Source organism: Pongo abelii, chromosome 13 (genome assembly GCF_028885655.2).
Source record: "Pongo abelii isolate AG06213 chromosome 13, NHGRI_mPonAbe1-v2.0_pri, whole genome shotgun sequence".
Taxonomy (NCBI): domain Eukaryota; kingdom Metazoa; phylum Chordata; class Mammalia; order Primates; family Hominidae; genus Pongo; species Pongo abelii.
In genome coordinates this window covers 37,452,456-37,470,368 of record NC_071998.2, presented here as the reverse complement: position 1 = coordinate 37,470,368, position 17,913 = coordinate 37,452,456, and the positions used below count along the sequence as shown (strand labels likewise).

General features: G+C 37.7%; 1 protein-coding gene across 16 annotated transcripts in view; it reads left to right on the top strand.

Moving 5' to 3' along the window:
• FOCAD (focadhesin) overlaps positions 1–17,913 on the top strand; it is a 319,540-nt gene that overhangs the window by 10,792 nt on the left and 290,835 nt on the right. For 2 of the 16 annotated variants that reach the window (XM_063714184.1, XM_024252330.3), the window contains exon 3: positions 538–616. The exons of 9 other annotated variants lie outside the window; for them this stretch is intronic. In XM_063714184.1, coding sequence (XP_063570254.1) covers positions 595–616 — 22 coding nt within the window. In that variant the 5' untranslated portion in view covers positions 538–594. Of the gene's footprint in view, positions 1–456; positions 617–2,896; positions 2,919–11,748; positions 11,857–15,838; positions 16,785–16,829; positions 16,849–17,913 lie in introns of those variants that run through there. 5 more of the 16 variants (XM_024252332.3, XM_054519803.2, XM_054519804.2 and 2 more) reach the window with 5 other exon arrangements.

Here is a 17,913-nt window from a genome sequence, read left to right as displayed (position 1 = left end):
TGTCATTGATTTGTTGGAGAAACCGAGTCCTTTGTCCTGTAAAGTGTCCCAAATTCTGGACTTGATCTATTTCTCTGCAAGTGGTATTGTCCTGGAAGAGGTACCTTGTTCCTGTATCTCATGTATTTCTTGTAAATTGGTAATTAAATGTAGAGAGTTGTGTATATTAGTGGCAAATTTTTTTTTAGGTAAGAGTGTTTTTACAGAAGCCTGTGTATGTCCTATTCCATCACTCATGAGGATACAATGTGTGGTATTCTTACTTTTAGTGATGCTAAGATGAATCAATGGATTCAAGTGGGATCATCCTGACCCCTCTAATATAAAGTTCCCTATCTTCCTTTAACTTAATAGTTTTAGCAACAGTTGATGATTCATTCACAAATCAAATTATATATTAACAAAGTAACTTCATATTGGTAAAGATTTTTCTAAAGCACGTAAGTATGCTTTCATTTTTTCTTTCCTCACATTTCTTTTTACAATACAATCAATTTTTTCCCTGCCCCCTCATCCTGCATTTATATATGTACACAGTGCCTTCAGTACATGTTGAACATTTGACATAAGGCCTGTAAAGAGATATGAAATGGAATGGACAACAAAGGAAGGCAAGGTAGGAAAGTAAGGATTATCTACTCATCTACCTACTAACTTACCTGTCTCCTCTCCTTCTCTGTATCTTACTGGTTTCAATTTATAATATTTTAAAAGCTATGTGGGATAGGTATGGATTAGAGGGCCACTGAGGCCTTACAGGGATTGGAAATTGGATAGGACCTGGCCAGGTGTTGACTGCAGCATTGGTGTTAGGTATGAATTTAATATAAATCCAATCTGCAGCTAAGCACACACATTTTAACATTTGTTGTGTATAGTCAAGATTGGCCCCAAATAAAATTGAGAAGCAGATGAAGCTTATACAATCTGCATGTGGCATCCTTTTATCATATAGCTTTTCTTAGCTGATATGGACAAAAGTAAATTGAGCTTCCAAGAATTTAGGAGACTCATGCATTGCTGTGTTATTTTAGAAATGGATAAATGATTTTGACTTCTGCATCTTAGTGTATGACTGCTTCGTTCTTTCAGTTATCTGAACCCCAAACTTTGGAGTCATCCTTCACTCGTCTCACATTTCATGTCTAATCCATTAGCAGATCTTACCAAATATTTCTGAAATACTTATAACTGTAGGCATGTATCCTTTGACCAAATGGAGACCTAATGTATATATAACATGGTGACTATACTTAATGATAATGTATTGTATAGTTGAAATTTACTGAGAGTAGATTTCAAGTATTCTCACCATACACACGCGCACACACACACACACACACACACACACACACAATGGTAACAAGAGGTGATAGATATGTTTGATTATGGAAATCATTTCACACTGTATACATATATCAAAACATCTGGTTTTGTACCCTAAATATATACAGTTTTTATTTGTCAATTGCTATGGTTTGAATGCTTGTCCCTTTCAAAATTCATGTTTAAATTTAATTGCCATTGGCCAGGTGCTGTGGCTTATGCCTGTAATCCCAGCACTTTGGGAGGCCGAGACAGGTGGATGGCTTGAGCCCAGGAGTTTGAGACCAGCCTGGGCAACATGGCAAAACCCCATCTCTACTAAGAAAATACAAAAATTAGCTGGGTGTGGTGGTGCAAGCCTGTACTTCCAGCTACTTGGGAGGCTGAGGTGAGAAGATTGCTTGTACCCAAGAGATGTAGGTTGTAGTGAATTGAGATCATGCCACTGCACTCCAGCCTGGGTGACAGCAAGACTCTATCTCATAATAATAATAATAATAATAATAATAATAATAAATTGCCATTGTAACAGTATTAAGAGGTGGGATTGTTAAGAGGTGATTGTCATGAGGGTGCTACCCTCAAGGGTGAGATTGGTGCCAATGTAAAAGTCCGTCCTCTCCTGTCCTCTGTCTCTTTGCACTTCCACCATGTGATGATGTGGCACAAAGGCCCTCCACAGATGTTGACACCTTGATACTAGACTTCCCGGCTTCCAGAACTGTGAGCCAATAAGTTTCTGTTCTTTATAAAATATTCCCAATCTCAGATATTCTGTTTAGCAGCAAAAAGCAGACTAAGACATCAATTATACCTCAATAAATCTGGAAAAAAAAAAAACATGTCCTAAGTCTGACCTCTTCTCACCATCTCTACTGCTGTTATCCTTGTCCAAAGCAATATGATTTATCTCCTGGATTATTGACGTAACCTATCTGGTCCATCTCTTTTTCTTTTTTCTATCCTTGCCCTCTTATGGTCTCTATTCTTCCTAGAAGCCATAATGATGTTTTAAAAATGTCAGTCAAATATGCCATTCCTCTTTCCCAAACCCTGTAGGACTTCCCGTCTCACTGAGAAACATCCAAAGACTCCCAGCACCCTGTAGAGGCTTACATGATCTGGGTTTCTGCTTCATTCTGTAATCTCTAACTGCCCAACTTGCTGACTTGCACCAGCCAACACTGGTGTCCTTGGTCTTTCCTAAACTTGCCAAACATGCTTCCATCTCAAGGTTATTCCTTCTGTTTGGACTGTGCATTACTTCCTTCAGGTGTCTGTTCAAATGTCACTATCGGAAAGAGCTTTTTTTATTCTTCAACAGATGCCAAAACGTTTAAAGACCTCTCTAAAATTTACCTATTGATGACTAAAATTTTGATTTTCTTGGTATTATGTTGTGTATGAATTTGGAAAATTAAAATAAAAAACTACTTATACTGTAGTTCAAGCAATTAAAAATGCCCTCTACACTGAAGCTAACATACTTGATTAAAATGAGACTGGAGGATGTTGAACACACTGGAGGAACACTTGATGTTTTTTTCAGGTGCAGATGGATTAATCTCCTGGCAAACAATTTAGAATCAAAGGTAATTCTGTTAGTTTACTTGTTTGGAACTCTGCAGGACCATTATAGCTTCTAATAACTCAAAGGTGTGACTTTCTCATTAAATAGTTCTTAATAAGTGGTATAATTGGATCAAGTGAGACTTTTTTTTGTCTTGGCGTGTACTGTGGTGAAACCACCTCTTTAGAGAATGATAAAAGACCGTGGTTTCAAGTGAATAAATAAGATCATTTTTTTAAAAATTGCAATTAAACATTTTATTTTTTTATTTGAAGAGAATTAATTTCTTTGTAATTTAAAATAAGTAATGTATGCCCCATTGTAAGAACAAAATTAAAAGTAGCAAAGGGGGAATACAGTAGGTTACATAATCATCCATCATCCTGTTCAGAAATAACCCTATCAACATTTTTGCCTATTTGTTTTTTTAATTCTATGTTTCTCTCTATATTACACACATGCACACATGTATACACACATTATATATACTATATGTGTATACACACACACACACACGTATATTTATTTTTATTTTTGAGATAGAGTCTTGCTCTGTGACCCAGGCTGGAGTGTAGTGTTGCAATCATCGGCTCACTGCAGTCTCGACCTCCTGGGCTCAAACAGTCCTCCCACCTCAGCCTCCTGAGTAGCTGAGACCACAGGGACACGCCACTGTGCCTGGCTAATTTTTTATTTTTTGTATAGATGAGGTCTCACTATGTTGCCCAGGCTGGACTTGAAATCAGCCTCCCAAAGTGTTGGGATTACAGGTGTGAGCCACTGCACCCGGCTTATATTTTAAACTTTGTTGTGTTCGTGGTTGTGTGCAAAAATTTCTCAAGTGTTTTTTATTGTAAACTTTTCTTTACATTATTAAAACTCTTTACAAATGTTATTTTCAATTACTGATCAATATTTTATCTGCATAGTCCTTAGTTTATCTTTTAGATTTATCCATGAATACTTTTGCACAAAATGTGCTCGATTTTAAACCTTTTTAATTCTTAACTCACTTTTAAAATGGGCGCTGAATAGAACTTGAAGGATGTATGCCACACTTTGGGATATAGCCAAGAAGTGTCAGATAGTAAGATCAAATGCTCAGGAAGTCGTACCCAGACTGCCCAGTTCCACAGAGTGGTTTAGTTTTTGGCTTACCTCAGACTTTCAGCTTCATGGCGCTAAAGTTCCCTATGAAATTAGGTATGGTAGGTGGGACTTGGGGAGACTTTTGTGGTTCTTGGAATCATGCTGGTTCTGCCTTATTTGTGTGGCTTGTTCCTGAGCTGATCTGATCTTTGATAACCTTTCTATCAGTTTGGAAGTAAGCCAGATTGGGAGCAATTTCTTCGATAGTGTTTGAATTTGGGCTGAAAGGCAGAAGTAGTCTTTGAGGGTGAAATGAAACTCTTTTGAACATTGGCTTTATTGTAAGTTGCTGGTCTTTGGAGTGGCTGTTGCTGTTCATCTAGTCGGTCATTTACTTAAAACAGAGTGTTGAAAAGTTCCATTAGGCCTGTATGTATGCAAATCATATATACTAGTTTTAACATTTGTGAAATTAAAAAAATTATGAAGAGCGGCCGGGCGCAGTGGCTCATGCCTGTAATCCCAGCACTTTGGGAGGCCCAAGTGGGTGGATCACGAGGTCAGGAGATCGAGACCATACTGGCTAACACAGTGAAACCCCGTCTCTACTAAAAATACAAATATACCGGGCATGGTGGCGGGCGCCTGTATTCCCAGCTACTCAGGAGGCTGAGGCAGGAGAATGGCATGAACCCGGGAGGCGGAGCTTGCAGTGAGCCGAGATCGTGCCACTGCACTCCAGCCTGGGCGACAGAGCAAGACTCCATCTCAAAAAAAAAAAAAAAAAATATGAAGAGCTACATATTACATCTTAACCCCTTCTTCGTTCTCCTCCTCCTCCATCTTTGTTTAAATAAAATTCTTAAACTAACTTTATCTGAAAGACATCCTACATACTGTTCTCTGCCAAGATCCTCTTCTGATTCTTGAATATGCTGCTTGATATTTCCATGCTAATATGAAATGATTTACTAATGAACTCCTGCTTAGGATGATTGCACCCTATAAATAAAAACAGCCATGAGTAATGCTAGCTGTATAATAGAAGATTAGTAAATGTTCCTTTTTTTTTTTTTAAGAAATTATTTAAAATTCCTTTTACCCCAATGGGAAATACACAGAGGTGATACTGTGGGTTTTTAAAGGATTGTAATACATAGCAGATTAAGCACATAGCTATGATAAATAATAGCTGTCAATGGAAGCATTCATGTAAAACTTATGTTGTATTAAAGTAACAAAGACCCATTTTCCATCTCTATTAGATTCAGCTGGAAACAGTGAAGAAACAGTCTTGTTAGCTTTTACATGTGTTCTTTGATTTTTTTTTTAAAGAAAATGTACCAAAATTCATGAGAGTATAATGAAATTTTACTGATGTAGATTGTGCTGATTTTGGATTTGAATTTGGCTGAAGTTCACCTTTGCACTATCTACACAAAAATGATTTGCCTAGTTAAAAAAAAAATACTGGGAGTTTAGGATGTGTCTAAAAAGAATTATCATCAATTCCTAAATGTGTTGGTCACTAAATTCAAGTTACTATACTAATTTGGACATAAAGTTGTTTAAACACTTATTTTTCTACTTCTGGCTCTTATTTATTTTGGTCTTTGTTTCATGAGTCTTAATTAATGAAAAAGATATAGATTCCTCTCTATTTCTTAGTTTCTGTTTTGGAAAGTTGATCTGAAAACAAAATAAGCCTTGGAATCCTGATTCTAACATTCCTGAGTCTGTTAGGTACTGTGCTAAACACAGTAATTCAGCAAACATTTATTAACTGCTTATTCCATGCCAGGCCCTGAAGTGGGTGAACAAGAAGCTGCTTCTCTTAAGAAATCCAAATGTCCAGGATAATAATGCAGCAGGCTTGGTCAATGGGGACCCTTCCCACTTCTGACTCTTCTTTACTGGCATCTGAGCAGGTGCAGCTGCTATATAGATGGAAACTAGGCCCTTGAGAATGAGACAAGAATGTCTTGAGGAGTGATTATAACCCTCTCAGAGCTGGAAGGGACATTAGAGACTGATCTTAGCTCTCCATTTTGTCCTCTTAAACCATATCCTCATATTCCCTCTACCTGGAATGTGATGCCAAATTTTAGTTCAAGCCCTGTTTTCTGAGGCAGCTGCAGGAACTGAGAAAGAACGTGCAGTGGCTTCCTTTTGATCTTCCTGCTTCTGGACATTTCTTCCTGAGCATTCCAATATTATTTCAAACCCTGTTTTTACAAGTGAACTCATGCACACACAAATTTCCCTGTCTCATTGAGCTGTGTTTTCACCTGTCACATGGTGGGGTTTCCTGCCAGCTAAGTATTCATTTGCAGTGGCATTGCCATCTGTATGTGTGTAGTGTTTAAGCAATCATTTGGGTATATAATTGCTTTAATTAATTTTAGTGATTATTTACTTATTTAAAAAAACAGAAAATGTAGATGTGAAAGTGTTGATATCAGTGACAAGAAGCATAGATTTACTACAGATTGATAATTGTCGTGATGGAAGTGGCCAATTGTTATCCTTTGTTAGCTACTCATTGAACTTAAACTGAACAGTCAATGATGAAATAAAGGCATATAACCAAAGAACATATACAGATGTGGGAGATGTATTGCTGGTGACGGTGCCACAAGGATGAAAGTTAGGTTTAGATAAACAATTTCTATGTTTTGTGCTCTGGGCAAGGAGTAACCCTTTAATATGTAACGTTTGCGCATTAGACTTGATTACCTTTTTAGGATTGCAGTATATACAAAGATACAAAGCTGTTTGCATATGCTGATAAGCTGCTTTGGGAATTTGATTTAACAAGTATATGCAAACCCAGGTAATTCATTTAAAGATTTATTTGATTTCCTGAGATGCAGCAAAATATAATGGAAAAAACAAGGTATTAGATTCAGACTAAGAATAATAACTAACATTTAAAAATTGTTTGCTGTGTTCATGGCTCTGAGCGAAATGCTTTAATGGATTATCTTAATTTAGCTTTAGTTTTTTAACTTTATTATTATTATTATTATTAGCTATAGGGCATTGTTCTGTTGCCCAGGCTGGAGTGCGTTGGCATGATAATAGCTCACTGTAGCCTCAATCTCCATTGCTCAAATGATCCTCCCATTGCAGCCTCCTGGGTAGCCAGGACTACAGGCATGTACCACCGTACCCAGCTAATTTTTCAAATTGTTTGTAGAGATGAGGTATCACTATGTTGCCTAGGTTGATTTCGAACCCCTGGCCTCTAGTGATCCTCCCGCCTCAGCCTCCCAATGTGCTGGGATTACAGGCATGGGCCACTGGCTGCTTGATGTTCTTAATTTTACAAAAACTTTAAGTCAACTATATCTATACTTTATTAAAGCGTGGTTAAGCATGTGAGATTTGGAGGCAGACTGTTTATATTCATGCTTTTGCTTCTTACATAATTAGGCAATTAATTTTGACCTCTCCTTTCCTCACTTGGTTTTTCATATGAAGATAAAGTTAGTGGTAGTGCTTATGTCATGGGGTTGTTTTGAATATCGAGTGAGAGAATACGTATAAAAAGCTTTGACAGTACCTGCCTGGCACATGGTAAAATTCTCAATAAATCCTGGCTGTTAATACCACTGTATAACCTCAGGCAAGTGACTTCTTCCCTGAGCTCCTATTTCCTCGTGTGGGAAATGGAGTTAATATTTACCTCAAAGTTGTTGTGAGGATCTAGTGGAATTAGTTAAAGTGTCTTGTGGAGTGCTTAGCACATAGCAGCTGTTTAATCCAACATGGTATTCCAAATCCTATGTTATGCTTTGCATTTATTCAGTGAATCTTTATTGAATAGGTACTTGTTATATGCTGGGGAGATAGTGGTAAAAGCTGAGATCGTGCCACTGCACTCCAGCCTGGGCGACTGAGCAAGACTCCGTCTCAAAAAAAAAAAAGGTCCCTGCATTAAAGAGTTTGCATTTGGGGAGGTGGGGGTAGAGTAGGGAAGCAGAAATAAGTAAATGACAATCATTTGAGATTGTGATAAAAACTATGAGTGGTACAATAGTGGGTCACTGCGGTGGCAAGTAGGGAACTATTTGAGGCTATGTATGGGGGTGGTAGGGGGATAGGGAAGGTTCGAGGGAACATGTGAAGGGAGAGAAGAAACAGCTTATTTGAACATTTGAACAAGTCAAGAGCACTTGAGGCTGAGGGACCTGAGAGTTCTAGACCCAGATGTGGAAGGAGCTGAGGGTGTGGTTGTCGGGGTGGTTCAAGGAAGAAACTGAAGGCCAATGTGGCTGAAGTGCCCTGACTGAAGGAGAGTTGCAAGACCAGGACCTTTTGGCCTTCCCATGGAGTTGCAGTGGGGAGCTATTGAAAAGTTTTCAGCATATGAGTTAAAAGTCAACTGTATTTTATTCCATGTCTTTGCTATTGTGAATAGTGCTGCATAAACTGTATTTTAAATGGGAATCTTATGTATATTCTAACCTTGGGGCTGGTGTCTTATTTCTCTCTAGTGGCTTGCATACAAGATCCCATCTTTGTATATAAGTAATTTATCTTTTATCATTAAAACAATTTTTCTACTTCATTACTGCTCACTTGATGAGAGATTCCTCATCACTTAAATTCAAATTCTTTTCCATCATTCACCTTCCTTGACTGTCCCGCATGGTATTGAGGGAGGGAGGAAGCACACATTTCTACAGTGCCTGCTATGTGCAAGACTCTGTTGGCTTTAAGGCATACTTTATATTGTTATGCACAAGACCTTGTTTAACCAATAAGGAAACAGGTTCCAAGATGGTAAGTGATTTGCCTAGTGCTGGAACCAGGATTTGCATCCAGGTCTATGGTTCCCTCCTCCCTTTATCCCCCAAAGCCCCTCAGAGCTTTGCTGTCTGTATCGGGTTGCTCTGTTATCATGATGACAGAGGTAGGTAAGACTGTGGGCTTAATCAGATTAAGGTGTTATTCTTCTCTGTGGACAATCTTAGAGTTTGCAAAAGAATATATGTCATTGCTTCACAGTGCACTATTGATCTTATTCATTTGAACATTTTCACTGTGGTTCTTCTAACAGTACTGCGATAACTTTGTTTTTGTCCTTGTAACCATTAAGGATTCAAATATAGAGATACTCTCCATGTCCATTTTGGTGTATGTACATTGACTTTGTTGAAAATAGAGAAATTTACTATCTTCTTGTAAAATTTTTTTGTTCATTTAGTCCTCAGCTTTCATTAGCACTAAGTATGCATATTAAAATAACTAAACCATATCTGTTCCATTCTACATGAATTTAGAAATTTAGTTTTTATGAAAAATACCAAATGAGCTTGATTGGTCACTTTGCAACAATCAAAAATGTTGCCAATAAACTTGTAATCAGTCTATATAATTCTTTTCCAGAGTAAGAGCTTTTATTTTGGAGGAAGATTTCCTAGCAGTCTACTTGGGGAAATTATAATAATTATTTTTCTCCTTGAAAATGAAGGAAGAAAGCTTTTAAGTGGTTTAAACTTAATCTATCTGGCTAAATTACACTGGCCACTTTTCAATATTACTCTTTTCATAAAGCATTGGTAAATGTAAGTAACAAAGTAATCTTTCATTATTTTATCAACAATTTTTCTATTAAATTGCTGCTCACTTTATGATACCCTTTAATGATGGATTTCTATGCTTTCAGTGATTTGGGTGTCAGAAAGTTATATCCTCTATTTCTACAAAATGTATTAGAATGTGAGTCAAGATTTTCCTATTTTGGTAACTTTATTAAAATTACAAAACACATATTCTCATAGAACGATTAGAAACTGGGAATGAGCAAAAATAAAAATTATCCACAATTTGTACATTCCGGGCTTTTCTTTGTGCATATGTACTCTGGAGCGAGACTACTTAGGTTGGAATTCCAGCTCTGTCACTTACTTTGTGACCTTTGGAAAGTTATCTAAATTTTCTGTGCCTCAGTTTCTTAATCTGTAAAATGAGTAACTATCTCTGGGTTATTGTGGGGGTTAAATGAGTTAATACATGTAAAATGCTTAGAATATTGCCTTTCCCCTAGTAAGAGCCACATACATGGGTTTTAAAAGACCTTTTATTATGGAGAATTTCAAACATAAAAATAGAGACTAGTATTATGAATTCCAGTGTACCTATTAACATTTAGACATTCCTGTTTCATCTATCAATCTTCTTTTATTTTTCTTTCAATACTTGAGTATTTTATAAAAAATCCCAAATATTACATCCTTACACTATGTATACTTTGTACCATATTAATATTTGCTAAGAATTAGGTAAGTTATTTTAGAGAGTGAGTATACAAAATTTGAGTCATTTGTGAGGGGAGAAAATACAAGCAAAATATCTAAAGCATCCATTCTATGATGTTTTGCTAATTTAGTTAACTGAATGGTATTTGAAGTAAGATTGTGAATATGGAGATTTTGCTATCATTTATTGGCCAGTAACACATTTAAAATAATTAGGTATCAGTTTTATTGTAAATATACTGTAAATATTTTGTATGAACATGAAGTCTTTATTTAGAAAATGTTTTGTACTGAGCAATATATGTAGTTGTTTTGGTGAAGGAAAAATACTTAAAAATTATAATATTGGAAAAAATAAAAAAGCTAACTTTGAAGATTTAGATTGGATGTTGAAAAAATTCTAGAGATTCATAAGCTGTTAGATTTAAAAAAATAACTATTTTTCATTGATATACTCATGTATTTAGCATATACACATCCATATACCACACGTTAAAACACAATAATTAGAGAAAATTTGTAACTAGTTAGGCATTATTCAGTTTTATGTTTTTTTTTTTTTTTTTTTTAAACAGGGCTGGTTCTGTCACCCAGGCTGGAGTACAGTGGCACAATCCTGGCTCTCTGGAGCCTTGATCTACTGGGCTCAAGTGATCCTCCCACCTCAGCCTCCCAAGTAGCTGTTTCTATGGGCATGAGCCACTATACCCAGCTAATTTTTAAATTTTTTGTAGAGATGGAGTCTCCTTATGTTGCCCAGGCTGGTCTCAAACTCTTGGGCTCAAGTGGTCCTCTTGCCTTGACCTCCCAAAGTCTTGGGATTACAGGTATGAGCCACCGTGCCTGGCCAAGTTTGTGGTTTTATTTTTTATTTTAATGCCCTGTTTTCCTGGACAGCAATCCGTTCTGACTTGGAATTTCCTGCCTTTGATCTTATTTTAGGCTCCCATTTCAAAATCTGTAAGTAGCATGTGATATTGAGAAGGAACTAAATTGTAAAGGCAGGAATTTGATAGAATTCATTGTACTTTTAGTAAATGGCAACCAGTGAGATCATCTGAACTCATAGTCATGTAAATTTTCTCAGTACTTGAATTATTGATCTTAAAATTCCTGGGATATGATGCAGTGATGTGGAATGTGCAGGTCATGCCTCATGTTACCAATGGTCCAGTGGAAAGAACACGTGGTTGGAAGTCAAGAAACCTCTGTTCTCACTTGAACTCTGTCATGATGACTTTCCTTTTTGGCAAGTTGCTTTAACCTCTCTGACATTGTTTCTTCATTTCTCTAGTGAAAATATGTAGGGAGGGAGATGATGTTAGGTCCATTATATTAGTTAAGGAAGTACTAGATATTGCAACAAGGAGACCCCAAAATGCAATCGTTCAAACAGTGTAGAAGTTTTTCCTGTAATAGTTGGAGTTCCAGGTATGCAGCCGTGCAGCAAGCTATCATTTAGGGATCCACGTTCTTCCCATTTTGTTTTTTCGACAGAGTCCCAGGGCCATTGTCTTCATGTGCATGGTTGCATCTAGGCTGTTGCCCAGAATTCACTGTGGTTCCGAAGAGAGAGTGGAGGAAGCAGACTCCAGCCTGGAAATGGCACGTCACTTTTGCTCAAACACCACTGGAGAGAACTTGATCACGTTTTCATACTGTACCGTATTTGAGGCTGGGAAATGTAATGAAGCTGTTCAGGTTACAGTTTTGTTAATACAAAAGAAGAGAACAGATGTTGGTGGATAAATAGCAGTCTCTTCCACATCATATGGTTGCTGCTTTCTCTGCTTATAATATTGACCAAGTGGCTCTGTCACACCACTGAGTTGCGATCTACTTCAGCTTGATTTTGAAATTACTGGCTAAGATAAAACTATTTTCTACTCTGGGTTTAATTTTAATGTGTCTTAATGGTCTCTCTGAGAATATAATAACTAAAAATTACTGTTTTCTTGCACCTGCTCTTTAATGTTGAAAACTTTCAATTTTTATGAATTTTTATGAATCATATACAGTTGACCCTTGAACAATTTGGGGTCTTGGGGTGCCAATCCCTCATGCAGTCAGAAACCTGTATGTAACTTTTTACTCCCCAAGCACTTAACTACCAGTAGTCTTATGGATATTATAAACAGTTGATTCGTACACATTTTATATATTATATACTGTGTTCTTACAACAAAGAAAGCCAGAGAAAAGAAAATATTAAGAAAATCATAAAGAAGAGAACTTTTCATTAAGTGGAAGTGGATCGTCATAAAGGTCTTCATCTACACCTTCACGTTGAGTAGGGTGAGGAGGAGGAAGAAAAGGGGAGGTTGGTCTTACTGTCTCAGGGGTGCCAGAGGTGGAAGAAAAGCCACGTATAAGTGAACCTTTTCTCAAGGGTCAGCTGTGGTTAAAAGGGTTCCAATTATCTTGTCCTGTTAATTTGGGAGTGTTGGTGGCAGTTGGATTTTTTAAGCTTTTGAAGCAAGAGCTGAGGCTAAGTGTGAGCAGGTGTCAGGGTTTAATACAAGGTGATGAAACAGAATCGAGCTGCCTGATCTTAGAGAGGATACATGGAAATACTTAGGGACTGGGAAGCAGTAGATGAGAAGCTAAGCAGCAGAAGAATGAGAAAGAGATCCATATTAGACAGTATAACAAAGTGGGCATTTGAAAAGTATAGGCAGAATTTTTCCCCTCTTTTTTGAGGGACAGGATCAATCAGTTGGTGACTCTAGAATCCACCCTTGAGCCATAGTCTGGATAAATTTATAAAATCAGCTCAAAATTTATTGATAGTGCCCATCAGCTTTTCTATAAGCCATCCACAACAAGTAATAAAAAAGATAAAAATTGTCAAAATATTTGTTTAAAAGTATGGTTTTAGGCTGATGGTTCCATAGCTTAATTTGTGGGAGGAAGAAACTAGGTAAATTCCATAACTGATAATTGGAATAGTTAATAAAATGTTAGGAAAAGAAAAGTCCTGGATTTTGTGTCTCTAAAACATAGAGCCCATTAATGTGAATGAAGTACTTATTTTTTATCAGCCATTTTATCAGTGTGCTGATGATACTGCTCATGTAAACTAGCTTTAAGAATGTACTCTGGGCTGGATGTGGTGGCTCATGCCTGTAGTAATCCCAGTGCTTTGGGGGGCTGAGGGTGGGAGGATCACTTGAGCCCAGGAGTTTGAGACCAGCCCGAGGAACAGAGGGAGTCCCCGTTGCTACAAAAAATTTTGAAAAAACTTTAGCCAGGCACCATGATGCATGCCTGTAGTCCGAGCTACTTGGAAGGCTGAGGATGGGAGGATCACTTGAGCCCTGGAGTTTGAGGCTGCAGTGACCTATGATTGTGTCACTGTACTCCAGCTTGAGTGACAGAGTGAGACTCTGTCTCTTAAGGAAAAAAATATATATATATTCTGTATAGCTCTGAGTTTCAGCCAGATGATTGCCCTTGAGCCCTTCTATATAGAAATTTGGTAGTCAAGAGTGCTCAAAGTCAAATGTCTGTCTTCGTGACCATTGGACCCTCCTCCTCCAACTACCTTGTATAATCAGTTACTGTCTCTGCTGGGTTTTCGTAATTGTTAGATTTCCTCTTGCTTTTAAGATTGTGTCCTTAATTTGAGGTTTGACATTAAGTACTTTTGTGTGATACGTAGTTGTACAATATCCTAGAGAAACTATTGAGAAAGAAAGTTGAAAACCCAAAGTGTTTTATCTACTGCTCTTTTATTAGTGCAATTGATAGATTAATTTTCTTGGAAGTATTCTTACGGGGCTGAGCTACCTTGGCAGATAATGTGATAATTGCTTACATTAAACAACAGTTTTGATTCACTGGGAACTTAAAGACTTAATTAAAAATTCTCTTTCTGATTTAGATTTAGACAGACAAAAAAGGCATATTGAAAGGTTGGAGACAAATCTTTTAAAATCAAACACGCATTTTTGTAGCGTGTGGTTTATGGATTATATTGTTACTGGTTTCCTTTTAGTAAAATGGCATGACAAGAAGTAATATATAAATTGTTTTTCCTTAATGTATAAAATACCCAAAGGAAATTGAGTTTAAAAATAAAGTAGACTGCTCTCCAGACTGGGTGACAAAGTGAAACCCTGTCTCTGTCTCTTAAAAAAAAAAAAAAAAAAAAAGTAGGACACATACTACACTTGCCAATGCTAAAGTGACCATGTGTACTGTTTTTTGAAATTTCCTAAGAGGATATGATGTTTTTATACCTAGAAAGGCCAATGGTTGTGATTAACCTTGAAATATAAGTCTTCGGCAAATGAAAGACACTTGCAATTTGTAGCCCAGTGATAGCAAATCAAGAATGATGTAAAGTCATATTGCAGCTTGGGTAGTGGTTTTGAGAATGCTTAATGGCCATTTGTTAGGAAAGGTAAAGTTACTATAGATTTAAAAAACATATTCATTCTCTGAGGTGTCACACTGAAATTAGGGCTGTCTTTTGTAATCTTTGGTATTTGTCATCTATACTTAGGTAATTTAGATAAAAACAACACTCTTTTTCCACAGTGGCCCACCTCCTGAAAACAAGGTCATCTTTTTGGATGGCTCAGCTTCTTCACTTCTGTAATAAGCTATTAGCCTACCCAGCTGCTCACCTGGTCCCCAAAGCCATATTGGAATTCCAGCATTCTGGGCCTGGATCGGAGTGCATAGCCCCACATCTTTTTCTGTATAGTTCTATCACCATTGATATTTGAGTAATTATGTTCTGTGACATATCAATAATCTTACCTGCTTCTCTGGATACTGTAAAGTCAGCCTTCGGTTGAGTTAGATTAGATCATCAGAAAACTCTGTACTTGGATCCCAGTAGCTGAGAGTTTTTTTTTTTTTTTTTGCTGAATAACATGTTACATTATGCCTGTGGCTTTATCCAGGGTTTGCTTAAGAAAGAAGTAATATTACCGGGCATGGTGGCTCACACCTGTAATCCCAGCACTTTGGGAGGCCGAGATGGGCAGATCACCTGAGGTCAGGATTTTGAGACCAGCCTGGCCAACATGGTGAAACCCTGTCTCTACTAAAAATACAAAAAATTAGCCAGGCGTGGTGGCGGGCACCTGTAATCCCAGCTACTCTGGAGGCTGAGGCAGGAGAATTTCTTGAACCCAGAGGCGGAGGCTGCAGTGAGCTGATGTCACGCCATTTCACTCCATCCTGGGCAACAAGAGTGTAACTCTGTCTCAAAAAAAAAAAAAAAAGTAATATAACATTTCCTTTTGCTTTTGTTATTGAGAATATTGCATATTATATCACTCTGTATTCCACTTATAAAGCCCAGTGTGAGAAATTTCCTTCAGAGTTTAAGGTCACAAAAATGTTTGTTTTCTTTGATAAAGAATATTTTCTTATCTTTTAGATTATAAAAGAGGTATCATTTATTTTGTTTATTTACCCTAGCTGCCTGGGAGCACAGGACCAAATTTGAATGTTAATTGTAGGAATTATGTCAAGAAATTTTGTAAATTAATTTAAAAATAGTTTTATGTACTGGGAGTTAGCAAACTATGGCCCACCCACTTCTTTTTGTAAATAAAGTTTTATCAGAACACAGCCAAGTCGTTTATTTATGTATTGCCTATTGCTTTCATGCTACAATGGCAGACTTGAGTAGTTGCTCTCTGGCCCTTTACAGAAAAAAGATTTCTAGTCCTGATATAAATAGTTACATGTGGGTCAGACCAAAATGCAGTAACACTGAATATAAAGCAATATGATTACTGTTAGATGTAGCTAGTTGGAAGAGGCTTAACAGAGATGTGCTATGAAATGAGTTTAATATTTAAGCAGTGGAAGCATATAGGAGACATTTTATGTGGGAGAGAAGAAATGAAATCCTGTAGGATTGAGCAGATTTTGAACATGTGGGACCATTTTGGAAACTGTTTTAGCTAAATTAGAATTATAGCAGTGAAAATGAAGTTGAATGGGTAAGACTGTTGATAGGAAGGCATAAAAGCTAGGCATCAGAATTTGCATTTAATCCAACAAACAATTGAAAACCCACTATGAAAATTTCACAGGGAAATGATGTGATGGGAACAGCATTTCAGTACAGCTAATCTGACAGCAGTGTACGAACTCAGCATGGAGAGCCCCAAGACTAAGGAGTTACTGGAGGAACTAAGAAGATGAGTGTAGAATGAAGAGGAAGAGTAACCTCTGAGGTGCTGGAAAGAAGGAAGCCGATTTTGTGGCTGACTGGATTTAGAGAGTGGTGGTGAAGGAAATTGTGAGAGGAGAACTGGGGGAAAATGAACTGAGTGACAGTTTTTTGAAAGGAAATATGTGTTTTGTTTTTGATGTCCCTAATTTCTGGTGTTTTAGAGCCTCCTAAGAGAAAGTATGGAAGCATTTGGAGATCTGTGCGAGATGACGACTGATAGCTGTGGGAGAGTTTGTATGGAGGGACAACAGCACAAGGCAGAGTGGCTGGGGAGTGCCTCCAGGAAGGAAGATAGCACTCGAGGAGCAGAGTGGACAGAGGAACAGGAGGAGTCAGTAAAACAATGTTTCCCAATGTGTATCCCAGGACAGACTGATAGTATAGATGTTTAGCAGGTATTTCCATTGTTGCATGGCCAGATAGATTTGATAAATTCTGGGTTAAGCAAAGTTAAATAGACTTCTTGTAGTAGACCCTCTTATGTTCTTTAATAATATGCAACATTATTTATATCTCCAATACGATCTCTTCCTCTAAGTTTAGATTCCTGCATTCGACTTTCTACAAGACATTTCCCGTTGGGATACCTGTGAGGCATCTAAAACTTAACTGTCCAAAATGGAATTCCTTGTCTTCCTCACAAAACTTTGTTCCCCATCTCAGGTGATGGCAGCTCTATCTTTTCTTTTTAGTAAAAAAATGCCATGGTAAGAAGTAACATAGAAATTATATTGTTCCATGTGTAAAATGGCCAAAGGAATTGAGATAAGAAATAAAGTTGCTCAGGCTGGGCATGGTGGCTCACGCCTGTAATCCTAGCACTTTGGGAGGCTGAGGTGGGTGGATCACTTGAGGTCAGGAGTTCGAGACTAGCCTGGCCAACATGGTGAAACCTATCTCTACTAAAAATACAAAAATTAGCTGAGCGTGGTGGTGGGCGCCTGTAATCCCAGCTACTCAGGAGGCTGAGGCAGGAGAATTGCTTGAACCTGGGAGGCGGAGGTTACAGTGAGCCGAGATCGCACCACTGCACTCCAGCCTGGGTGACAGAGTGAGACTCTGTCTCACAAAAAAAGAAAAAAAAAAGTTGCTCAGATTAAAAACCTTAGAGTCATCCTTGACTCCTTTCTCCTATATTCTTTTTTTTTTTTTTTTTTTTTGACAGAGTCTCACTCAGTCAGCCAGGCTGGAGTGCAGTGGCACCACCTCGGCTTATTGCAACCTCCGCCTCCCAGGTTCAAGTGATTCTCCTATCCCAGCCTCCTGAGTAGCTGGGCTTACAGGTGCACACCACCACATCTGGCTAATTTTTGTATTTTTAGTAGAGACAGGGTTTCACCTGTTGGCCAGGCTAGTCTTGAACTCCTGACTTCAGGTGATCTGCGTGCCTCAGCCTCCCAAAGTGCTGGGATTACAGGTGTGAGCCATTGTGCCTGGCCCTTTCTTCTATACTCTTATGC